General features: G+C 35.4%; 1 protein-coding gene across 10 annotated transcripts in view; it reads left to right on the top strand.

Annotated features, from left to right (window-relative positions):
• The window catches only part of evla (Enah/Vasp-like a), a 76,586-nt gene that overhangs the window by 23,366 nt on the left and 31,465 nt on the right, over positions 1 to 21,755 (top strand). For all 10 annotated transcript variants that reach the window (XM_068214440.2, XM_073927465.1, XM_005158795.6 and 7 more), the window contains 1 exon segment: positions 19,700 to 19,868. In XM_068214440.2, the coding sequence (XP_068070541.1) occupies positions 19,700 to 19,868 (169 nt within the window).

The following is a 21,755-nucleotide window of genomic DNA, read 5'->3' as shown; positions in this document are numbered from 1 at the left end:
AATTAACTCTACTAGTTTCCACCCGCTGAACGCAGACAGTGGAGGTAATTGAATCTAGTGCATATGTTTGTGTATATCTGCTGATAGTTTCTCATCAAATGCTGATCAAATGATGGTGAAGAGGAGTGTTACGCACCAGGCATGTGTCCAGATGCAGATGCAGCCAGCTCAGAGCCAATTCAGGCACACTCAGTTATTTTCCACTGAAGTCTGGGCAGAAGAGCCACTGAAGATCTTGTGACCAGACATAAGCAGAGTTGGACCTTGTGTTTGGCCTTGAGCTGAGACAAAATGTAATTTTTTACATAAGATTAAAAGAAGTCTGGCTCTGTCTCTCGGTTATTGCGTATTTGGTTGAGCTGAGACCAGGTTCAGTCAGGGTGTCATGATGGCAGAAGCCAAATGGGAAATGCCAGGCTTTTCACAGCTTTTATTAATTATGGCGGCTTATCAGCTGGGAGTCTAAAGCCGATAACAGCTTTACTTGTTCATCTTTCATAGAGTGTAGAAAGAACTCTGAGCTTGGAACATGATGAACGACAGTTTTAAAATGTATTAGTCGGTGAGTTGTGTTAGGTGAATAGTCAAATGATGACTGGAAATCATTTAATGATTTACTTTCATATTTTTCCTGTAGGACTTTCATGTCTTGTTTATTCAGTTAAATCTCACATATGATATAAAAATATTTATCAAATATATATTTCAATATATTTTGAGTTTGTATATTTAATTTTTCCACAAAAAAACAATATATATATATATGTATATATATATATATATATATATATATATATATATATATATATATATATATATAAAATATTTGAAACATATTTCTCTCTCACTTACTTTCCTTCAGCTTATTTCCTAAAATTCACATTCTCTCATTTAAGTTTGTATTATGTATTTTATATGTATTTTTATTGTGTATTGCGTGTGTGTGTGTGTATGTATATATATATATATATATATATATATATATATATATATATATATATATATATATATATATATACACACACACTCACTGGCCACTTTATTAGGTACTTCTGTCAAACTGCTTGTTAACGCAAATTTCTTATCAGCCAATCACATGGCAGCTGCTCAATGCATTTAGGCATGTAGACATGGTCAAGACGATCTTCTGCAGTTCAAACTGAGCATCAGAATGGGGAAGAAAGGTGATTTAGGTGACTTTGAACGTGGCATGGTTGTTGGTGCCAGACAGGCTGGTCTGAGTATTTCAGAAACTGATGATCTACTGGGATTTTTACGCTCAACCATTTCTAGGGTTTACAGAGAATGGTCCGAAAAACAGAAAAAAATTCAGTGAGTGGCAGTTCTGTGGGCGCAAATGCCTCGTTGACGCCAGAGGTAAGAGAAAAATGGCCAGACTGATTCGAGCTGATAGAAAGGCAACAGTAACTCAAATAACCTCTCGTTACAATCGAGGTATTCAGAAGAGGAACACATCGAATCTTGAGGCAGATGGGCTACAGCAGCAGAAGACCACGCCGGGTGTCACTGCTGTCAGCTGAGAACAGGAAACTGAGGCTAATATTCGCACAGGCTAGCCAAAGTTGGGAAACAGAAGATTGGAAAAACATTAACCTAGTCTCAATTCCTGCTGCAACATTCGGAAAGTAGGGTCAGAATTTGGTGTCAACATAAAAGTGTGGATCCATCCTGCCTTGTATCATTGGTTCAGGCTGGTAATGGTGTGGGGGATTTTTTTCTTGGCACACTTTGGGTTCATTAGTACCAATTGAGCATTATTTCAACGCAACTGCATACCTGAGTAATGGCCATCTTTTTAAAAAACCATGTCCATCTCTTTAATAAGTGCAAATCATTATATATAAACTGTTAAGTAAAATATAATGTAAAATGTACAAATTTAAATATATATAATCATGCATTTTCCACAAGTGTACTCGCAATTGTGATACTTTATCTGTTATTCCATCAGCCTGCTAATGCACATTTTAATATTTAGCAAAAGAAACAAGTGACAGAAGAAAAAAAAATTTACAATCATTTCTCTATTATGCTTGCTTTGTTTACTGCTGGTTACTAGGTTACCATACTCCACTCAAACAATGTGACAGAAATGCACCTAATTAACTTTATTTTATTATTGTTATTATTTTTTGGCTTTATGTTAGGATGGAAACCCAGCTTATGTGTTGAGATCAAACTTCCATAGTTGCGCAGAGCAGTTTAGAATTAACACATGTGACAATGAAAGGCATATAATACTTATTATTCACCACATTGTTGTGTGTTGTGGACAAACAATGTAGTCTGGCCTGTTCCAGCACTTTCAGCAGACCTGATCACACCAGTCACTGTCCGCCAACAATGGCTTTGACCAAGCCAACAATCATTTCACTCAAACTGGGCTCTTTCCTACCCCAACCATGAGCCCTCAGAAAACACCCTGTGACGTGTGAACTATATTCAGCCACATTCAGATCATGTAGCGTATTCACAAGGTCAGGTTTTCAATCACACACACAAGTTTACTCACATTCAGGCACATTAGAGAGAGGTTCTGTTAACGGGCTCATAGCTGGAAAACCCAGTCCCATGGTGAGGTTTGATGGTGTAAAAGCATCAGATCAGACTCTGATCATGGCCTGATTTCAGCTTCTTGCCTGCAGGCCACCATAGATTCAGTCAAAAAGTTTTAAGTCAAATCTCTAGAAACAGTGATCAAATCTTTGTTCTCATTAGGCTGCATAAAGGTTAACATAAACTTCAGCATAAGGGACATTCTACCAGAAATGTACAAATTCACTTACAAAAACTGTGGCAGGGCCTGACCTTTAAACTTGTCGTCCTCAAAAAAAAAAAAAAAAAAAAAAAAAAAAAACAAGCATAGAAAGAATCATACAATTCAATGATAGAACTCATCCTTGATCCCTGTCAGCTTCTCCTCCTTCAAATGATGTCATTTCCAAGTCATAGCCTTAAAGGTGTATTGCACACATTTTATGTTAAATTTAATGCAAATGTGTCAAGACTGACCGAAACATGGGGACAATTGTACATTTATTTGTATTATGTATTTGTAGTATTTATTTCATGTTTAAATGAAATTATATATAATTTCATGTTTTCAAACCAATTGATGTGAATCAGGGGCGCCTGCAGGATTTTATTCAAAGGTACGCACATATCCAGCACCAACCACTGCCACGAGTGAGACCGAGAAAATTAAAGCACATCATACTATCCTAATTTTAATATATTTTTGGTTGGTCAGTTATCTACTAGATAAACAAGAATAACGAATAGCATCTGAGGTGAAACGTCTCAAAGTCTTTTGAAAGGGTGAGAGAACTCATTAACTTTTTGTGAGAATGAAGATGTCTGCCTTTTTGTGCCAGTCATTCAGATAAAATTGTTTAAAACACCTTGGATGGTAGCGGTTCCATGTGAGGAGGCTGCTCAGCCACTGGCTGGGCCTGGAGTTGACCCGGATCAGGTGCGGATGAGACTGCTCTCTCCACCCCGTGTGGGGAAGCGTTATTTATATTTACCAGCAAAACTAAAGCCAGTAGATTTCTTTACCCTTCTCCCACTGCAAGTACTCACACTTTAAAACACACAATTGCACACCTTTATTTATTCTTCTACTTTCTTGCTTTGTCAATATATTGTAGTGTATACTGTTTAATAATCAATTTAAATTGTCATAAATAAATAAGGGGCATTAACTCATGCACTTTTATGGTAGGTATGCACAGTGCGTACAGCCGTATGACTGTAGGCGCCACTAATGTGAATGATAACAACTTAAACTTGCCATTTCTTACGTTTTTTTATTCTTCTAAATAAAAGTTCTTTGGCATTACAAAACTATTAAAGCTGTAGGTTCAATTGGGCTGATTACAAGGACAATGAAATTGTTTGTACATTTGCAAATTGTTTTCAGTAAAGAAAACAAATCTGGCAACCAAATAAATACACATATTCTTTTACAAAACAACTCTCAGAAATAAACCATCAGTCCATTTTAGACATTTTTTGGGATGAAATATTTATTATTTATTGTATTTACATTTCTAATTTAGGGACAGATAATGTACCTTTTTGGCAGAATGTCCCATAAATGCATATGCTGTATGCTATATGCTAATGCAGATTTCGTCATCAGCAGAGTATGCATGTACTCTTCGAATTCGGTCCCATGTTTCTAAATCAACATTACCAGTATGCAGTTTTTAAAGTTAAAAATGTTATGTACTTTTTTTAAACATTTAGAAAGACATAGATGCTATAGCCATCAAATTGCTTTCTTGATTAACAGCCATTTCATAGATAAAGGATATAGATATTTTAGATTTTTCCTAAATGTTTTTCTAAGCTTAAAGTGTGAGTATATGTCACACTTAATCGCTCTAGACCTGAGCTCTGAACCAGAGATTCTCAAATTTTCTAAAATATCTGTAATCTATACTCTACTGTTTGTATTGTAAACATAATGAAGTGTTGTATTTGTCATAAGTGGCAGCTTAAAAAAGTTTAGAATTTTAAACAAAGTGTATTCTATTTTAATAGCACAGCCATCATGATCAAGATATGAAAAAGACAATGTCAAAAAGAACGCACAAAAATATTGGCATCCTCTCATTAAAATAAATAAATAAATATGATTTACAGGTGATTTATATTGAGTTGTATTTATTGTAACTGGTTACTACACTGAGCTAATATATAAGTTCTGCCAAACTTGCTAAAAGACTGTCGTCAGAGCACTTGAAATACATTCTGCTGTTTCACATTCGGAAAATCAAAACTCAGCTCAGTTGCTTCTCTATTTAGTTCTGGGACAAACTTTAAAGCTTTGTAAGTTTTGTATGTCTCTGACTCTGATATTTATAGATTGCAGTTGCAGGAAATTTTAGTCTCTGACCCTTCAGAAGTGTAGATTTTATTGGAAACTCTTGGCATGCTGATTTTATTTGATAATGAATATTTCTGCTCCCTTCGACACAACGCTGGCACCGTTTTCCATGTTTTTCCTACATAAATAGTAACAGAGAGAGGCCGTGCATGATGTGTTATTAGGAGAAGTAAACTGAGATAGCCCAGAGTCTAAATATATTGGATGTTTATAGAAGCAAAGAGCCGTCAGGATGTAATTTATGACGAGCAAGCATCATCGGCGGACGAAAGACCATGCACTTTACTTGAGACTTGCTTTAGGGGGGAGAAATGAAACCATAAGCACGAGAAGAAGCCGCTGTTCTGCTCTCTAACCCCAGATGGGTGCCAGAAATAGGCTCTGTCGTAAGGCAAGCATGAAAGACCCGAGAATGAAGAACTGAGAGCAGTGATTAACAGAAATGTTGTTGTGAAATCTACAAATACGCTTTTTCACTCTTTAAAGAGTAACATTATGTGGAACTAATGTTGAATGAGGCTGGCTGATGCGTTTTTATTGTATCAATGTCAAGTTTTTGGTTTAAAATTTACATTATACTAGGCTTGCAAAACTAGCCTGACATCCTGGGGCCAGTGATGTAAAGTAACAAATTACAAACACTCGAATTACGGTGAAAAGTTTTTCTCATAAATTATCATTTACTAAGTAGTTTTAAAAACGTAAACTTTTACTTTCACCTGAGAACATTTTTATGCAGTATTGGTACTTTTACACGACTATTTTTATTCAACATGCAGATACTACTTTATTTTTTCTTGTTGGAAAAATCTGTCCTGTGTTTCTTGTCCAATCAAATTGCACACACAAGATAAATCAAATCATAATAAACTACCTCAAGACATGGATGATAATTGCAGCAAACTGTTTGGAAGAAGTAAAAATATTCGAGATGTCCAAAATCTTCACACGCAATGACTCAGAGAGTGTTTACATGCATGTCACTGATGAGAATATGATGGATGTTTACTATATGATGACCTTAATGGGCTTAAACAGCCAGCAGGTACAAGACATTAACATGATGTCGGATTCACATTGTACCCCAACGTCGTTATTTTATTTGGTAATGAATATTGGGTTGATGTCAGAACCCGATGTTAGGCCGATGTCAATGTCTAACCTAAAATCAACCAAACATCAACGTCTAATGATGTTACAGCATGAAATTGTGTGGACAACGTTTATCAGATGTTGGATTTAAGCTGCCATACCTGGCGAATAAATGTCAGTATTTGACGTCATCATAAAAAAAAACTCTACCAAACAGCAACTTCATTTGACATTGTTATTGGACATCAAAATGATGTTGTCCTTAGATGCTGACTAGACATAAAATTTTAAAATTTAACCTAATATTAACGTCGTATGGCTTTGTGTGCCTGCTATGCAACAATTAAATGCACTACAGAATGTTACATTTACGTTAAATGCATCAGCTTTTTACAGCGTAACACTCTTTACTCTTGAATATTTTTGAAAGGTCTACTTTTTACTCAAACATTGAGTAATATTTACAACAGTTGCATTCTCTTACAAATTGGTTAATTATGTTATACGTAATTTTCATGCATCTAGGAGCCACATTATCAATACGCGTTTGAATTAATGGGTGTTGTCAAAAAACAGGTACTTTGGGGGCGCATGCGCGGAAAGCATGGAGTAGTCGAGTTTTTTTGAGCTGCTCTCTAATAACATTGATTTTCGAATATAACTCCATCTTTCGTGTCTTTATTCTATTTAATAACTATCAGTCATATCTTGGATTTACTCTTAATAGTTCGAAGTAAGATTTCAATTATTTTCGTAACTTTTTGGGTGTTTTACCGACTTTTCTTGATTCATCGCGTGCTCGATCATGGCGTCTAGAAAGTCTTCAAAAACCGTGACTGCTGTCAGGGATGATATCGCCGCGTGTGACACTCTATCTCAGGCAAATGTGAGTGTTATACTGGCTGCAATAAACTCGCAAGGTGACGATCTGAAGAAATTAATTGACGAGAAGATGACCGCTTTGAGTGGTCGGCTGGATACACTGGATGCGGCGATGGCTAATTTGCAGTCGGAACAAACTGGCTTTAATCTAAAATTAGTGGATGTGGAAGAAGCACTGAATGAGGTGGACCGACGCGTCGGAGAAACTGAAAAAAAGTGCCAGGAACTGCAAGCTGAGAACAAATCATTATGGACTAAGCTGAATGACTTGGAAGGCCGATCTCGAAGGCTCAACTTAAAATTCGTTGGAATATCTGAAGGGGAGGAACAGGGCAGCACTTCGCGGTTCATCTCGGACGTGATCACTGAACTATTTGGCAACGAACATTTTCCAAAGCCCGTCAAAATCGATCGGGCACACCGTGCCCTTCTACCAAAGCCATCTGCGGGTCAAAGACCCCGCACAATTATTGCAAGACTTCATCATGATAGGGACAAAGATTTAATTCTTCGCCTCAGCAGGGAGAATTTCCCGCTGAAGTACAAGGGCAGCCAGATATATATTTTTCCTGACTACAGTCCCGAGGTCACTGCGCAGCGCCGTGCTTTTGGTCCGATCACGCGAGCTTTACGCGCAGCTGGCATGAAATGGTCGCTGCGCTTTCCAGCAAAATTGATGTTGACTCATAATGGAAAGTCGATGTCATTCACATCTCCTGAAGAGGCAAAAAAATTTGTGGATGTACTTCCTAATGTTTCGATCTGATCCCTGGTCAGGAAGTTCTATGACCATCACGCCTGAATGTTTAGACTAAGACTGATAGTTTTTTTTTTCTTCTGATGGACCAATGACTATGACACGCGAGGTAGAGGACTAATAACATTATTTGCAGAGAGTGGACCCTCTCGAGTTTTTTTTTTCTTTCTTCTCTTTCTCCCTTACTGAAGGTTGCTATTTTCTTTTTTAAGTTTTTTTGTGTGGCTGCTTTTTCTTTTATCAGTCCTAGGTAAGATTTGTACTCTTTGCTTTGTCCTCTTGCTGGCTCCGTGAAGATGGGGGGGAAATGCTGTTCTGCACTGGGGTTTGGGATGGGGTTGGGGCTGTTACCACATTTTTTTTTGTTGCACCAATTGTTTACGGCACTTATAAGTTTTTATGTAAATAAGCTGGACGGGTTTTATGATGTTTTCTTTCTGATTGTTATAATAATGATTGTTAGAAGAAACAAAATATGAATGTGAATTTTGTCAGTTGGAATGTAAGAGGAATGGGGCACCCGATAAAACGTGGCAAAGTGTTTGCACATTTAAAGTCTTTATCAGCTGATATAATTTTTCTTCAAGAGACTCATATTAGAGCTAATGAACAGTTAAGACTGCGGGCAAATTGGATCTCTCAAGTATACCAAGCAACATTTTCTTCCAAGGCAAGAGGTGTGGCTATTCTTTTCAAAAAGTCGATTCCATTTCGTTCTCATTCAGTAATATCAGATCCAGGGGGCAGATATGTTATTGTATCGGGCTGTATTAATAATGTTCCAATCACATGTGTTAATGTGTATGGCCCTAACATTGATGACCCGGCTTTTTTTAGGAAATTATTTGGACTCCTTCCAGATACCAATGCTACTAACGTAGTAATCGCGGGAGATTTTAATTGTTATTTAGATTCTTATCTTGACCGCTCTTCAGCTCGTGTTCCTTCTCCTATCCAGTCTGTTGGGGTTCTAAATAGTCTTATTAAGTCCATGAATTTTGTGGATGTATGGAGATTACTGAATCCTACTGGTCGGGATTATTCTTTTTTTTCTCAAGTTCACAAATCTTACTCTCGTATAGATTATTTTATTATTGACTCCAAAATTATAAAAGACGTTGTTCAATCTAAATACCATAACATTCTAATTTCGGATCATAGCCCCGTCTCACTAGGTTTAAGTTTGTCTTTACCAAAGAACCAATATTGTTGGCGTTTTAACCCTAACTTGCTAATGGATAAAAAGTTTACCTCATTTCTTTCAAATCAGCTGAGTCAATTTTTAGAGACCAACGATAAAGGAGACGTATCTGACTCATGTTTGTGGGAAACCTGTAAAGTTGTTTTGAGAGGACATATTATTGCTTTTGAATCTGCACATAAAAAGGAAAAACGCAAACGACTATTTGAGATTGAAAATATCCTTCCTTCCTTGGAAAAAGCTTTTCAAGAATCCAAAGCTCAATCAGACCTTAATGAAATTTTAAAATTGAAATACGAATATAATTCAATTCTGAGTGATCAGGTCTCTAATGTACTATTGAAGCTTAAGCAGAAACATTTTGAACTCAGTGACAAAGCAGATACTTTTCTTGCTCGTCAGCTTAAAGGGGTGCAGGCCAGTCGTGCTATTCATCAAATTAGAGCTCAAAATGGTGATTTGGTAACGCATCCTAAAGAAATCAATGACTGCTTTACAGAATTTTATGAGCATCTTTATTCTTCAACCAGTCCAGTAATGAGTGACTTGGGACATAGCTTTCTCAATAAAGTGAACTTTCCAAAGCTTAGTGATAGTGCTAAAAAGGAATTAGAACAACCTTTCGATCTTAGTGAAGTGCTGGGAGCAATTAATTCCCTTCCCAGTGGAAAAGCCACAGGTCCAGATGGGTATGGAATTGAATTTTATAAAGCAAATGCATCTACATTGGCTCCTCTCTTGCTTCGTATGTTAAATCACTCAATTGAGCTAAATAAGTTTCCTGACTCTTTATATGAAGCGTTTGTGTGTCTTTTGAAGAAAAAAGACAGAGATGATACTGAGCCAGCTAATTACAGACCAATTAGTCTTCTTAACAGTGATCAAAAGGTTATCGCAAAAATTTTGGCTATTCGATTAAACAAACATGTGGATTCATTAATTCATTCCGACCAAACTGGCTTTATTTTGGGAAGGTTCTCCTTTTGTAACTCACGCCGCCTATTAAACATTTTATACAACAATCAGTCAAAAAAATCTAAGGCAGCAATCCTCTCCCTGGACGCAGAGAAAGCCTTTGACCGAATTGAATGGAGTTATATGTTTTCTGTTCTAGAGAGATTCGGCTTTGGTGAAAATTTTATCAGGTTAATTAAAATGCTTTACTTGGCTCCTAAGTCTGCAATTCTCACAAATTCTGATCGATCTGCATTTTTCCAGCTACAGCGGGGAACACGACAGGGGTGTTGTTTAAGTCCGCTGCTGTTTGATCTGGCCCTAGAACCCTTGGCTATATACTTACGTACCCATTCTGAGATTCGAGGTATGCCCTGTGGAAAATTCGAGGTTAAACTATCTTTGTATGCTGATGATTTAATATTATTTTTAAATGACCCATCCACCGCTTTTCCACATTTAATGGAAACACTTAATATTTTTGGTTCCTTCTCTGGTTATTCAGTTAATTGGGGAAAAAGTATGTTTTTGCCTCTGGGAGATGGCTTGGACTCTGGATTTTTGAAATCTCTGCCTGTTAAAATTGTAGATAATCATTTCACCTACTTGGGATTAATTATCCCCAAACATTTTAAGGATATTTATAGATTAAATTTTCTAGCGGCTATTAACAAATTAAAATTATCTATCGAGAAGTGGAGGATTCTTCCATTATCATTAATAGGCCGAATTAATGCCATCAAGATGGTTATTTTGCCTCGTTTTCTTTATCTTTTTCAGAATTTACCCATATTTCTCCCAAAATCCTTTTTTAAATTGTTAGATTCTGTGATTTTTCCTTTCATTTGGGGATATAGGGCACACAGAATTTCAAAACCCCATTTGCAAAAGTCTAGGGAAGTGGGAGGGCTAGCAATGCCCACATTCCGTCAATACTATTGGGCAGCTAACATGAGGGCTATGATGTTTTGGCATGAGTGTGATCAAGTTGCTTCTGATCAGTCAGATATATGTCCTAAGTGGTTACAGTTTGAGGCTTGTTCAGTTGGCAACAGTTCTTTGGCTGCAATTTTGTGGTCGAAAGCTCTATCATTGAAAAAAGTTCAATGTAAGAATATTATTGTTCTTAATTCTATTAAAATTTTAAATCAAGTGAAAATGGCATTAAAGATCGAGCATCCCTCTGTTTATTTACCTATCTGCAAAAATCATGATTTTGTGCCTGGACAACTTGATAAGATCTTCACTTTTTGGAGTAACAAAGGACTGCGTTCAGTAAAGGATTTTTATGTAGATAACAAACTGGCCACATTTGAATACTTATATAAAACTTTTGGACTCTCACAATCACACTTTTTTCGTTATTTACAGGTGCGTCATTTTATCAAACACAACTTTCCACAGTGCGAGGAAGTCTCTCTTGACCATGATTTGTACAAGCTTTTGAGGCAGTGCCCAATGGAGAAACATTTAGTGACCAAATTTATAGATCTGTTTTCTTCTCACGTCTCGGTCCCTACTGCACATCTGAAAGATTCTTGGGAGAGGGAATTAGGAATTGACATTTCATCCTCTACCTGGGAGGAGGGATTGAGTCGTATTCATTCTTGTTCTATAAATGTAAGGCTACAGCTCATTCAATTTAAAGTGATGCATAGATTGCACTATACAAAAGCCAAACTTAATAAGCTGTATCCTTCTGTCTCTCCTCTGTGTGATAAATGCAAAGGCGCAGTCGGGACCTATGGTCATATATTTTGGTCCTGTCCAGAAGTATCTGAATTTTGGAAAAGTATCTTCGGACTTTACTCCCAGGCTTTTGAAATGGACATAAAAATTGATGTAGAAATAGCATTGTTTGGATGGTCAGACCAGGCTCTAACTTGGCCTAAACATCAACAACTCTCCTTTATGTTTGGCATGGTGTTGGCCAAGAGAGTGATTCTGATGGAGTGGAAATCCACAACACCTCCAAATTTTTTTAAATGGTTAGCTGAAATGGTTTCTGCCCTCAAGTTGGAAAGGATACGCTTCTCTAGATTTGGCAAACAAAAGTTGTATGACAAAACATGGGGCCCCTTCCTCAGATGTATAGGTTATTAATGTTTCTGTAATATTTTTTTTTTCTGGTAATTTTTTTTTCTTCTCTCCACTTCCTTTTTACATGTTATTCTATTCTGTCTCTTATTCCATCAGTCTGGCTAAAATTTCTTTATTGTTTTGTGATGGTGCTGTAAAATTGCTGTTATGTTTGCTTGTGTTTTGGTGCATGTTCTAGTTAGTATAAGGTAATAACACTGAGACAAGTTTGTCAACATATATATATGATGTACATTATTTGGTGTTATGTTCTTACAAAAACTTCTATAAATAAAGTATAAAAAAAAAAAAAAAAAAAACAGGTACTTTAGTACTAAGTTGATTAAAATATAAATAAAAAGATAAACCTAGCAGTTTTTCCACACGATTTGTTTTAGTTATAAAGACAATAATAACACATATAGTAACAAAAATACACATGTAGCCTATAATGAATGGCATTATAAATTTATTTAGTATATATAGGTGTTTTTTTTATGTCTTTTCTGTTTGGGCTGCTTGAATTTGCATTGAATTTGAATTGCTCCTGCCCAAAATGTTGCCAGGGATTTTGAAATTTTGCGAGCCCTGTTACAATATCAATTTTATTAATTACATTTACAGTGCTTAGCATAATTGAGTACATCCTATTTTGAAAATGGACATGTTTCTCAATTTCTCAGTGAGTAGAGGCAATGTATTTTGGTGCATTTAAACAAGACAGATTTATTAAACAAATATATTTTATAAAATAATATCCTAGTCAACAAACATATTAAGAAATTGAAAGACGATACAATTAAATTCAGGGGCAGCACAGTGGCACAGTGGGTAGCACAATTGCCTCACACAAGAAGGTCACTGGTTCGAGTCCCAGCTGGGTCAGTTGGCATTTCTGTGTGGAGGGTGCTCCGGTTTCCGTGATTTGGGTAAGCTAAATTGGCTGTTGTGGGTGTGAATGAGTGTGTATTGATGTTTCCCAGTGATACAGTAGGTTGCAGATGGAAGGGCATTCACTGCGTAAAACATATGCTGGATAAGTTGGTGGTTCATCCCACTGTGGCGACCCCAAATTAATAAAGGCACCAAGCCGAAAAGAAGATAAATGAATGATAATTAAATTCAAGCTAAATATTGCAACAACAAAAAAAAATGACAACCAACAAAATTTCAGCAAAACTTTTCAATTGTTTTGCTTCTCTTGATTTTTCTTCTTTTTAAAATTTTTATTTAATATTTTTCCATAACATATACATTTTGGTGTACTTGTTTTTGAACCGTTATCATAAGTTATTTTCTTAGATGAGCTCCAGATTTGGCTTCTGACTAATCTAATGTAAATGAACAAATATAATATTATATAGCTTCCTATTTAAAATATGAATTTAAAAGAGATATTTGTAAGTAGTGTACTCATATAGGCTGAGCACTGTATGTAATATGAATTCTGTTAATTTGAATTGGTGGTGTGCTTTTCAAGTTGTAGTAACAATCCATAGTTAATTGTCTGGTAGTGTGAGAAATACCTTAGTCCCTGCTAGTAAAATGCATTTTAAGATGGAGACACATTTTTATCCACTTTTGACCACTATAAGTGGAAAGTATATATTTGGGTCAATGTTTTGGGTTTTTCTTGTTTGTCTGTCTGTCCTGACATTGTCATTGAAAGTCAAACATGCAGTGACGAGACTGTATTCAATTGAGCTGAGTTTGTACAAACACATCCTTTCCAAAAAACAAAATGAAAGAAACTCCCTTCTTTCACTTCTCCTTAATGCCTGTTGCTTTGTGATGTGTTTTTTATCTTCCACCTTTTTCATAAGGTCCATTCATGTATTGGTTTTCTCAAGTTCAGAGTGTGAATTTCAGATTTTGGTGTAATGTCAGAAAAGCGGTGAGTGTGATTCATCTTGCATTCATTTATTGGTTGGTTTTGGTGTTGTAAGGATTGCTTTGGTGACATGCAGCTGCTCTTCAGTAAGGAGTGTGTGGCTAGAATTGGGTGTTTCTGTGGGAGAAGGGTGTGGTGGTGTACTGTGTGTTTTGGAGTATAAAGGAGTCAGGGTGGAAATCTGCCTAGCTTAACTTAGCACACCAGCATGAAGCCAAAGCAATCAGGGTTTGAGAATCTTAGTTCAGTTCAGTAAACATCTGCAGATGCTTGATGTGTTTGACTTTTGTGAAAGACTTAGAGATTTGTTTTAAAATTTGTTTTAAATTGGATTCAGTATTCATTAATCCTTTTCCGAACTCACTTAATTAGTCTAAATTTTGAGAAAACAATTCACCAGTATAGCAAAATGAATGAATAGTTATTTTTCTATTAATCTAATGGCTAGTGTTCATAAAATGATTATTTAAAAAAACATACATTAAAGGGAACTCATTTTACTAAATTAACTTTTAAATGGTACTTGAAAACTGATGTGCAGATCATATAAAATCCAGCACTTTATTTTTACAATCACCATAAATAATTGCCATTGTGTGTATTTGACGCTTAAGAGAAGTTTAAAGATGTTAAAGAAAAGTTTATTGCTCACACAACGTGCTGTCTGACAGATGGCTTTCCTGGATATGTGCCCTCAGAAAATAGTATATCACTGACAATAAAATACATAAACTGACAAATGATATTGATAGATACACATATGTAGTAAATATTTGTTTGTACATTTAAAGTCAGAATTACTAGCCCCCCAGTATTTTGAGCCCATTGTTTATTGTTTTCCCCAATTTCTGTTTAACGGAAGGAAGATTTTTCTCAACACATTTCTAAACATAATAGTTTTAATAACTAATCTCTAATAACTGATTTATTTTATCTTTGCCATGATGACAGTAAATAATATTTTACTAGATATTTTTCAAGACACTTCTATACAGCTTAAAGTGACATTTAACTAGGCAGGTTAGGGTAATAGGCAAGTTAGTGTATAATAGTTTGTTTTGTAGACTATCGAAAAAAATATAGCTTAAAGGGGGTAATTATTTTGACCTTAAAAAGTTAAAAAAAATTAAAAACTGCTTTTATTCTAAGCAAAATAAAACAAATAAGACTTTCTCCAGAAGAAAAAATATATATTATCGGACATACTGTGAAAAAAGACATGCGGTACAGGTGAATTGGGTAGGCTAAATTGACCGTAGTGTATGAGTTTGTGTGTGAATGTGAGTGCGGATGTTTCCCAGAGAAGGGTTGCGGCTGGAAGGGCATCCGCTGCGTAAAAACTTGCTGGATAAGTTGGCGGTTCATTCAGCTGTGAAAATGAAAATGAATGAATGAATGATATATCAATATATATCTATATATCTATCTATCTATATATCTATCTATATATCTATCTATCTATCTATCTATCTATCTATATATATATATATATATACAGTTAAAGTCAGAATTCATTTGAATATTTCTCAATTGATGTTTAACAGAGCAAGACAATTTTCACAGTATGTCTGATAATATTGTTTCTTCTGGAGAAAGTCTTATTTGTTTTATTTCAGCTAGAATAAAAGCAGTTTTACATTTTTTAAACACCATTTTAAGGTTAATATTATTAGCCCTTTTAAGCTATATTTTTTTGATAGTCTACAAAACAAACATTATAAAATCATTATAAAATAACTTGCCTAATTACAATACCCTGCCTAGTTAACATAATTAACCTAGTTAAGCCTTTAAATGTCACTTTAAGCTGTATAGAAGTGTCTTGAAAAATATCTAGTCAAATATTGTTTACTGTCATCATGGCAAAGATAAAAAAAAAATCAGTTATTGAAAATGAGTTATTAAAACTATTTGGATTAGAAATGTGTTGAAAAAAATCTTCTCTCCGTAAACGGATATTGGGGGAAAAAATAAACAGAGGCGCTAATAATTCAACTGTATGTGTTTACGATGTTTAAAAGGGATGCTGTAACATTGGTGAAAAAAATGCAATGTATGCAACAAATCAAGCCAGAAATCGATTCTGAATTTAAGCTTTTTACTCAATGGTTTAAACAAAAAATATATCAATAATAATGGAAAAAAGAAATAAATATTTACAATATTCTCTTTAAAGGAAAACAATGAGTGTAAGCCAAATCAAAAAAATCAACAAAACAATCCATAAGTCTAACGTCTAAACTAGGCAACGAAAATAATGAAAATGAAACCTGATATCTTCAGTGCACACGACACCTGATCTAAACTAATTAAACTACAAACTTAAAATTATACACTCAAGGGGGCAAAACACTCAAGCTAATTTCACAAAAAAAAAACAAGTTAAACTAAAACAATTGTCATAAGGCTCAGTTTAGAATCACACAACAACAATTAAAGCATTTACTTAAAGCCAACAAAGTTTAACAAGTAAACTCAAATTACCACAGTAAAACTGAGGAAAATAAGAGGGTGAGAAAAATAAATACACATAAAAAAACTAACATGGAACATAATATATATATTTAAGCCAGTTTTGTGAAATTAAGATGTATACATCCTTTAAAGGCTAAATAATAAAGCTTTACATTGATGTATAGTTTGTTATAAATAGATAATATTTGAACAAGATTTTAAAATCTGGAGTGCGAGAGTTAAAAAAATCTAAATATTAAGAACATTTATTTTAACGTTTTTCAAATTCCATTCCTAGTAATTCATATTACTAATCAAAAAAGAAGAAAAATTATTTAATGATTATAATATCTATTAAAACAACAATAAAAGTGTCATAATAGAGTTAAACAATAGATAAGATTATACAGTCCACACTTTTTGCTCTCTCTTTATGTTAATTGTTCACCCTGACAACAGAAGATTTCTATTTAGAGACCTAAAGAAGCTCATGTCTTTAATTAAACCATGGTCTCATATCAAGCAGTCAACACAGTTGCATTCCTGCTTCTCTCGTTAGCTGCCTATTACACTATATAATTAGTAGCAAAAACAAACCCGCCTCTCGCTCACCGTCTTCAAACAAAATCACTGGAGCAATTACTGTGCAGTAATACCACAGCGAGGGGGCAAGGGACATTTTGAAGTGTTCGTCGTGGGTTTGGCTAATTTATGTCTTTTTGGAAGAAACTTTTTTTTTTTTTACAGCATTTCTATAAAACATTTCCTTTTTATAATTGATGTGTATCTGACTAGCTAGGGGTAGTATATCGCTGATTATTTAAGTCTGTTGTTGGTTGATTATTCAGTCACATTTTTTGTGGCCTAAAATTTGTGATTTTTGTTATGGCTATGTTTATATTGCAGAATTTATTTTGTGACTTGCTGTAAAAAATGATAACGGTATTGATTTTGTTTTAGACCTCAACAAACATTATTTAATGGAAACCCTGAAAACACAAAGAGAGAATTTAAAGTGTCACTTGATCTTTTTCCATTTGATATACAAAGAACTCTAAATAACAAAAATGAATTTCTATATTAATGTTTCCATGTTAAATCTCCTTAATAAATATGATGTTTTTGTTTGTTCAAGCAGTATTGTAAGGGTACTGCATTACATTGTGCTTTATCGAACGTAATTAAATTTACTGAGCTTTCATCATAAAAACTAAACAGTTCAATTTTGTCTTACTAAGAAAATTAGGAGATTTAGAGAAATGAACTATGTTGATATGCATTCATTGTATGTAGTCTTCTAAACGCTTATAAGATTATAAGTGCAAGAGCTTTTTCATTTACATCTTTCTCAACCCGGAACTCAACCATCATAGATATTAACATATACAGCCGTGAGTTGTGGAGGCTTTCATAATTGACCCATCGCCATTGTTGTTTGCAAAGACAGGGGGCAACAAAGCAGATGAAGTCAGCGAGTAGAGTTGCTAAATGAATGAAAATAATAATATATCAAATGAATTGATTGTGGATAAATTTGGAGAAAACTCATGAAAACACTTGATGAAAATGTTCTCTTGTAAGTGTTTCCGCCATCTTGCCAACATCTCGTTGTGACATCTCGCATGGTTCAATGGGATCTTGATAAGTTATGCCTCCAACTTACAACAAGTTACACTCCTGTCTTGCAAAACTTTTGATTACTTTATAGAGTTGATTAAGACTCATTTATTTGAGCTTGTTTTTAAGTAAATAGTTTATTTTGTACTGTTTTTATGTTTTAGCCCTTTGGGTTTAAGAAACATGCATTCAAAAATAAAGTGCATTATTGTTATTTTTATTATTATTATTATTATACTCTTGTGTAAATATTATTTATTTAGATTTGTGGTCATATGCTATTTTGGCCCAGTTTGAGCCACTAAGTAATACTGAGCAGTTTTTTTTTTTTTTCATTCCTATTCTTTGTATCACAGTTAAAGAAATGTTGAGTGATTGCATTAGAGCACACAGTTTACTTCAAAATGGCTTTGGCTGAATGTGAGCCAAGTGATGAATGTAAGGTTGCTCAAAATCTGAAAATGGCAAAAAAAAATGGCAAACTCTTTATTTTTGCATCATTTTTGATTTTGCTTTAAATTCTGCGATCGCAAGCTCATGCAGATGTTGATTGCTTCTAAATATTATGCACTCACACACAGATAGTTGCGAGTTTTGACATTAATTTTGTCTCTATGATACTCAGGCCCCGTTTACACTAATGCGTTTTAGTTTGAAAACGCAGAAGTTTTGCTACGGTTACGCCATCCGTCCACACTACGCCGGAGTTCTCGAGCGCCGAAAACGGAGCGTTTTGAAAACGCTGGAGAGGCCGTTTTCATTCTAAAACGCTGATGCTCCGTCTCAGTGTGGATGGGGAAAGACGGAGACATCTAAAAACGGAGGCGGGGCTGCAAACGTTCGCCTATCTGATTGGGGCTTTTCCTCAATATTAAGTAGCCCACACACAGTTCAGTCTCGCAACCTCTTCTTGTAAGTTAAGACTTCGCAAGTTTGATCAAGGCTGCAGTCTCCCCCTTCCCAGTTTGATATGGAAAACATACCGAGGACACGGGTAAATCTTCAAAGGGAACAGTGTACTTTATAACTTCATTCACATCACCTTGGCTACGTTGTTTAACTTTCTCAACAATAAAATGTAAACATGATTTAAGGAACTGCCTATTTCCTTTTTAATATTAGCAACTTAACAGACAGCAGAAATGTTGAGGTGCTGTGCTGCATGAGCGTCATCTTCACTGTGTGGATATTTATAACAAAACGGAGCCGATAACAACTGCCTCCTTTCAATTTCAGTGAAAATACGAAACACACCCTCTCTTTTGCTGAATATCAGTTTTAATAATCGATAATTATAAAAGTATAACATACAAGTTTATACATTGTAGGAAATAAAGACGAGCGATCAGTCAATGTACCTGGATTAATCATTAACTTATCTTTGCGCTTAACCAAAACATGTTACCCGTGAACAAGTAACTTAATAGATTCCAATGATCAAAGTCAGGGAATTGGCCTATGTCATTAGATAAAGACAACAACATGAATGAAATATCACGTTTAGCAAATATAGTGAGATTAGATCCAGCGGGAGATGCGTGATGAGCAGTCCGAAGCAGAGCTCTCATCTGGGTAGAAATGCTGGAGCGCTTGCCCGAGAGTGTGTGTGTGGTCACGTGCTGTGCGTTTTCAGCGTTTTGGTGTGGACGGAGAGCAGTTCAGAAATGCTGGGTAAAACGCGAGTGTGGACGCGGATCGTTTTCATTCTACAACGCCGTTTTAAAACTAAAACGCACTAGTGTAAACGGGGCCTCAGTCTGACATCTGTATATCATTGTCTCGTCGTAATTTGCCATTGTGGTTTTTACTGTTGAGCACAGTAAATGGTTAACCAGCATCCTTGTTTCCTCCTCACAGTGAACAGAGTATATGTCAAGCCCGAGCCTCTGTCATGATCTATGATGACACCAGCAAAAAATGGGTGCCAGTCAAACCGGGTCAGCAGGGCTTCAGTCGCATCAACATCTACCACAACACTGTCAACAACAGCTTCCGCGTGGTGGGAGTCAAACTGCAGGACCAGCAGGTGAGAAATAAGCATGGCACAACATCACAGAGAGAAGAGAGTGTGTTATATGATCCTACTGTACACAGTGGGAAGGAAAATAATTTAGAAGTGTGGCCGGTGCTCAAGCGTACTAGTTTTTTGCTTGTTACAGTTCAAAACAGGCATCAGAAGTTGTCTCCTTGTAGATCTTCATTTGTGTGTGATAGAGGAAATCCTGGTGCTGTTATGACCCCTTTAAGATTTTAAAAGCTCTTCATGACTTTTAAAATACCATCACATACAGTCTTATGCAAAAATCTGGGCACCCCTTTGTGGCTGCATAATAATGTGCTCTTTCTTTATAAGAGAAGATCGCAGTGAAATGCCATTCGGTTTCTAGAGAAAGCTGGATAATGTCATGTTTTTCAGACAGATGTACGTAGTGTAGCAGTATTGAGATGTGTGAAATTAAATTGAAACTGAAAAGTAGGCTGTGCAGAAGTTTGGGCACCTTCTCTTTTTTTTGTGGATTGCAAAACCTGTAGTCACTTAATACTGATTGATTACAACACAAAAATGATTTGAGTGACTCGAACCTTAACAATCCCAACACAGGTGCAACCAATCATAAAAAGGATATTTAAGATAGCTGATTGTTAGTTGTGCTTCTCCCTATTGTGAACCTGAAAGTAGCAACATGGGAACCTCAAAATAACTCCCTAATGACCTAAAAAACTCGGATAATTGAATCCAACATGAATTTGGAGAAGCATGCAAAAAGTTTTAACAAAGGTTTAAAGTCTCCACAGTAAGAAATATAAGGAAATGGAAAGCAACAGGAAAAGTTCTTGTGAAGAAAAGATGTACTAGACCAAGAAAAATATCTGAAAGGCAAAGGCGAAAAATGGTTCAAATGTTTACAGTCTCATCTCATCTTATCTTATCTCATCTGGACAAGCCTCAATCATTTTTAAAAAATATACAGTCAGTGGACAGATGCCCCAATCTTAGGCACTTTGCATGGCAGAAAAAATCTACATTCCAAGAGAACTTGCTCCCTACTGTAAAATATGATGGAACAGGTTCTTCCCCATTATTCTGTGGGGATGTGTGGCAAGCACAGGTACTAGAAACCTTGTCATTTAAAGGTGATTTAAAGGTCGCATGAATTCCACCCAGTATCTGCAGATTCTGAAGAATAATGTTCAGGAATCAGTCAAGAGTCTGAAGTTACGGCAGGGTCGGATGTTTCAGCAGGACAATGACCCAAAGCACAGTTCCAGATCTACCAAGGAATTCAAGATTAGACACGATACATTGTTCTAGAATGGCCATCTTAGTCCATAGACTTGGTCTAAAAGGCCTTCAGCAACAATTCAGGGACTTATCCTTGACTATAAGAAGTGTCTACATGCTGTTATTTCAGTGAAAAGGGGCTGTACTTAAGATTGATGTCATTATACTGTTGGGGTGGCCAAATTTTTGCCCTTGTTATGGCTTACATTTTATTGCATGAAATTGCTGATTTAAAAGGCCAGCAGTTCTATGGCTTGCAATAATGAAAATAATCAGGGGTGGCCAATATTTTGCATAAGACTGTACAGTAAATGAATTTGCCCAGAAATACTGTTTACTTATTGAATGTTTGATTAGTTTTGTCACTAAAGATTTGACATAACACACTCTCTTAATCCTATTGAATTACAAGAGTTCAGCTGTTAAAAATTAGAAAAGTGTTACAGCAAAGTTTATGGATAAAGAATTTTGAAACAGCTACAGTCTTTAATCTTTTCAAACACATAATTTCTGTATAGTAATCAAAAATAGAACTAATCTCTATAGCAATCAAAATGGCGTAAAGCACCTTTAGAATTCAATTCAATGACTCTGTTTAACATTGTATCAATTGATATTTGTCATTGAACT

This window comes from Danio rerio, chromosome 17 (assembly GCF_049306965.1).
Source record: "Danio rerio strain Tuebingen ecotype United States chromosome 17, GRCz12tu, whole genome shotgun sequence".
NCBI classification, from domain to species: Eukaryota; Metazoa; Chordata; class Actinopteri; order Cypriniformes; family Danionidae; genus Danio; species Danio rerio.
Note: the sequence above shows the minus strand (reverse complement) of the source record. Positions and strands in the feature narration are given on the sequence as shown.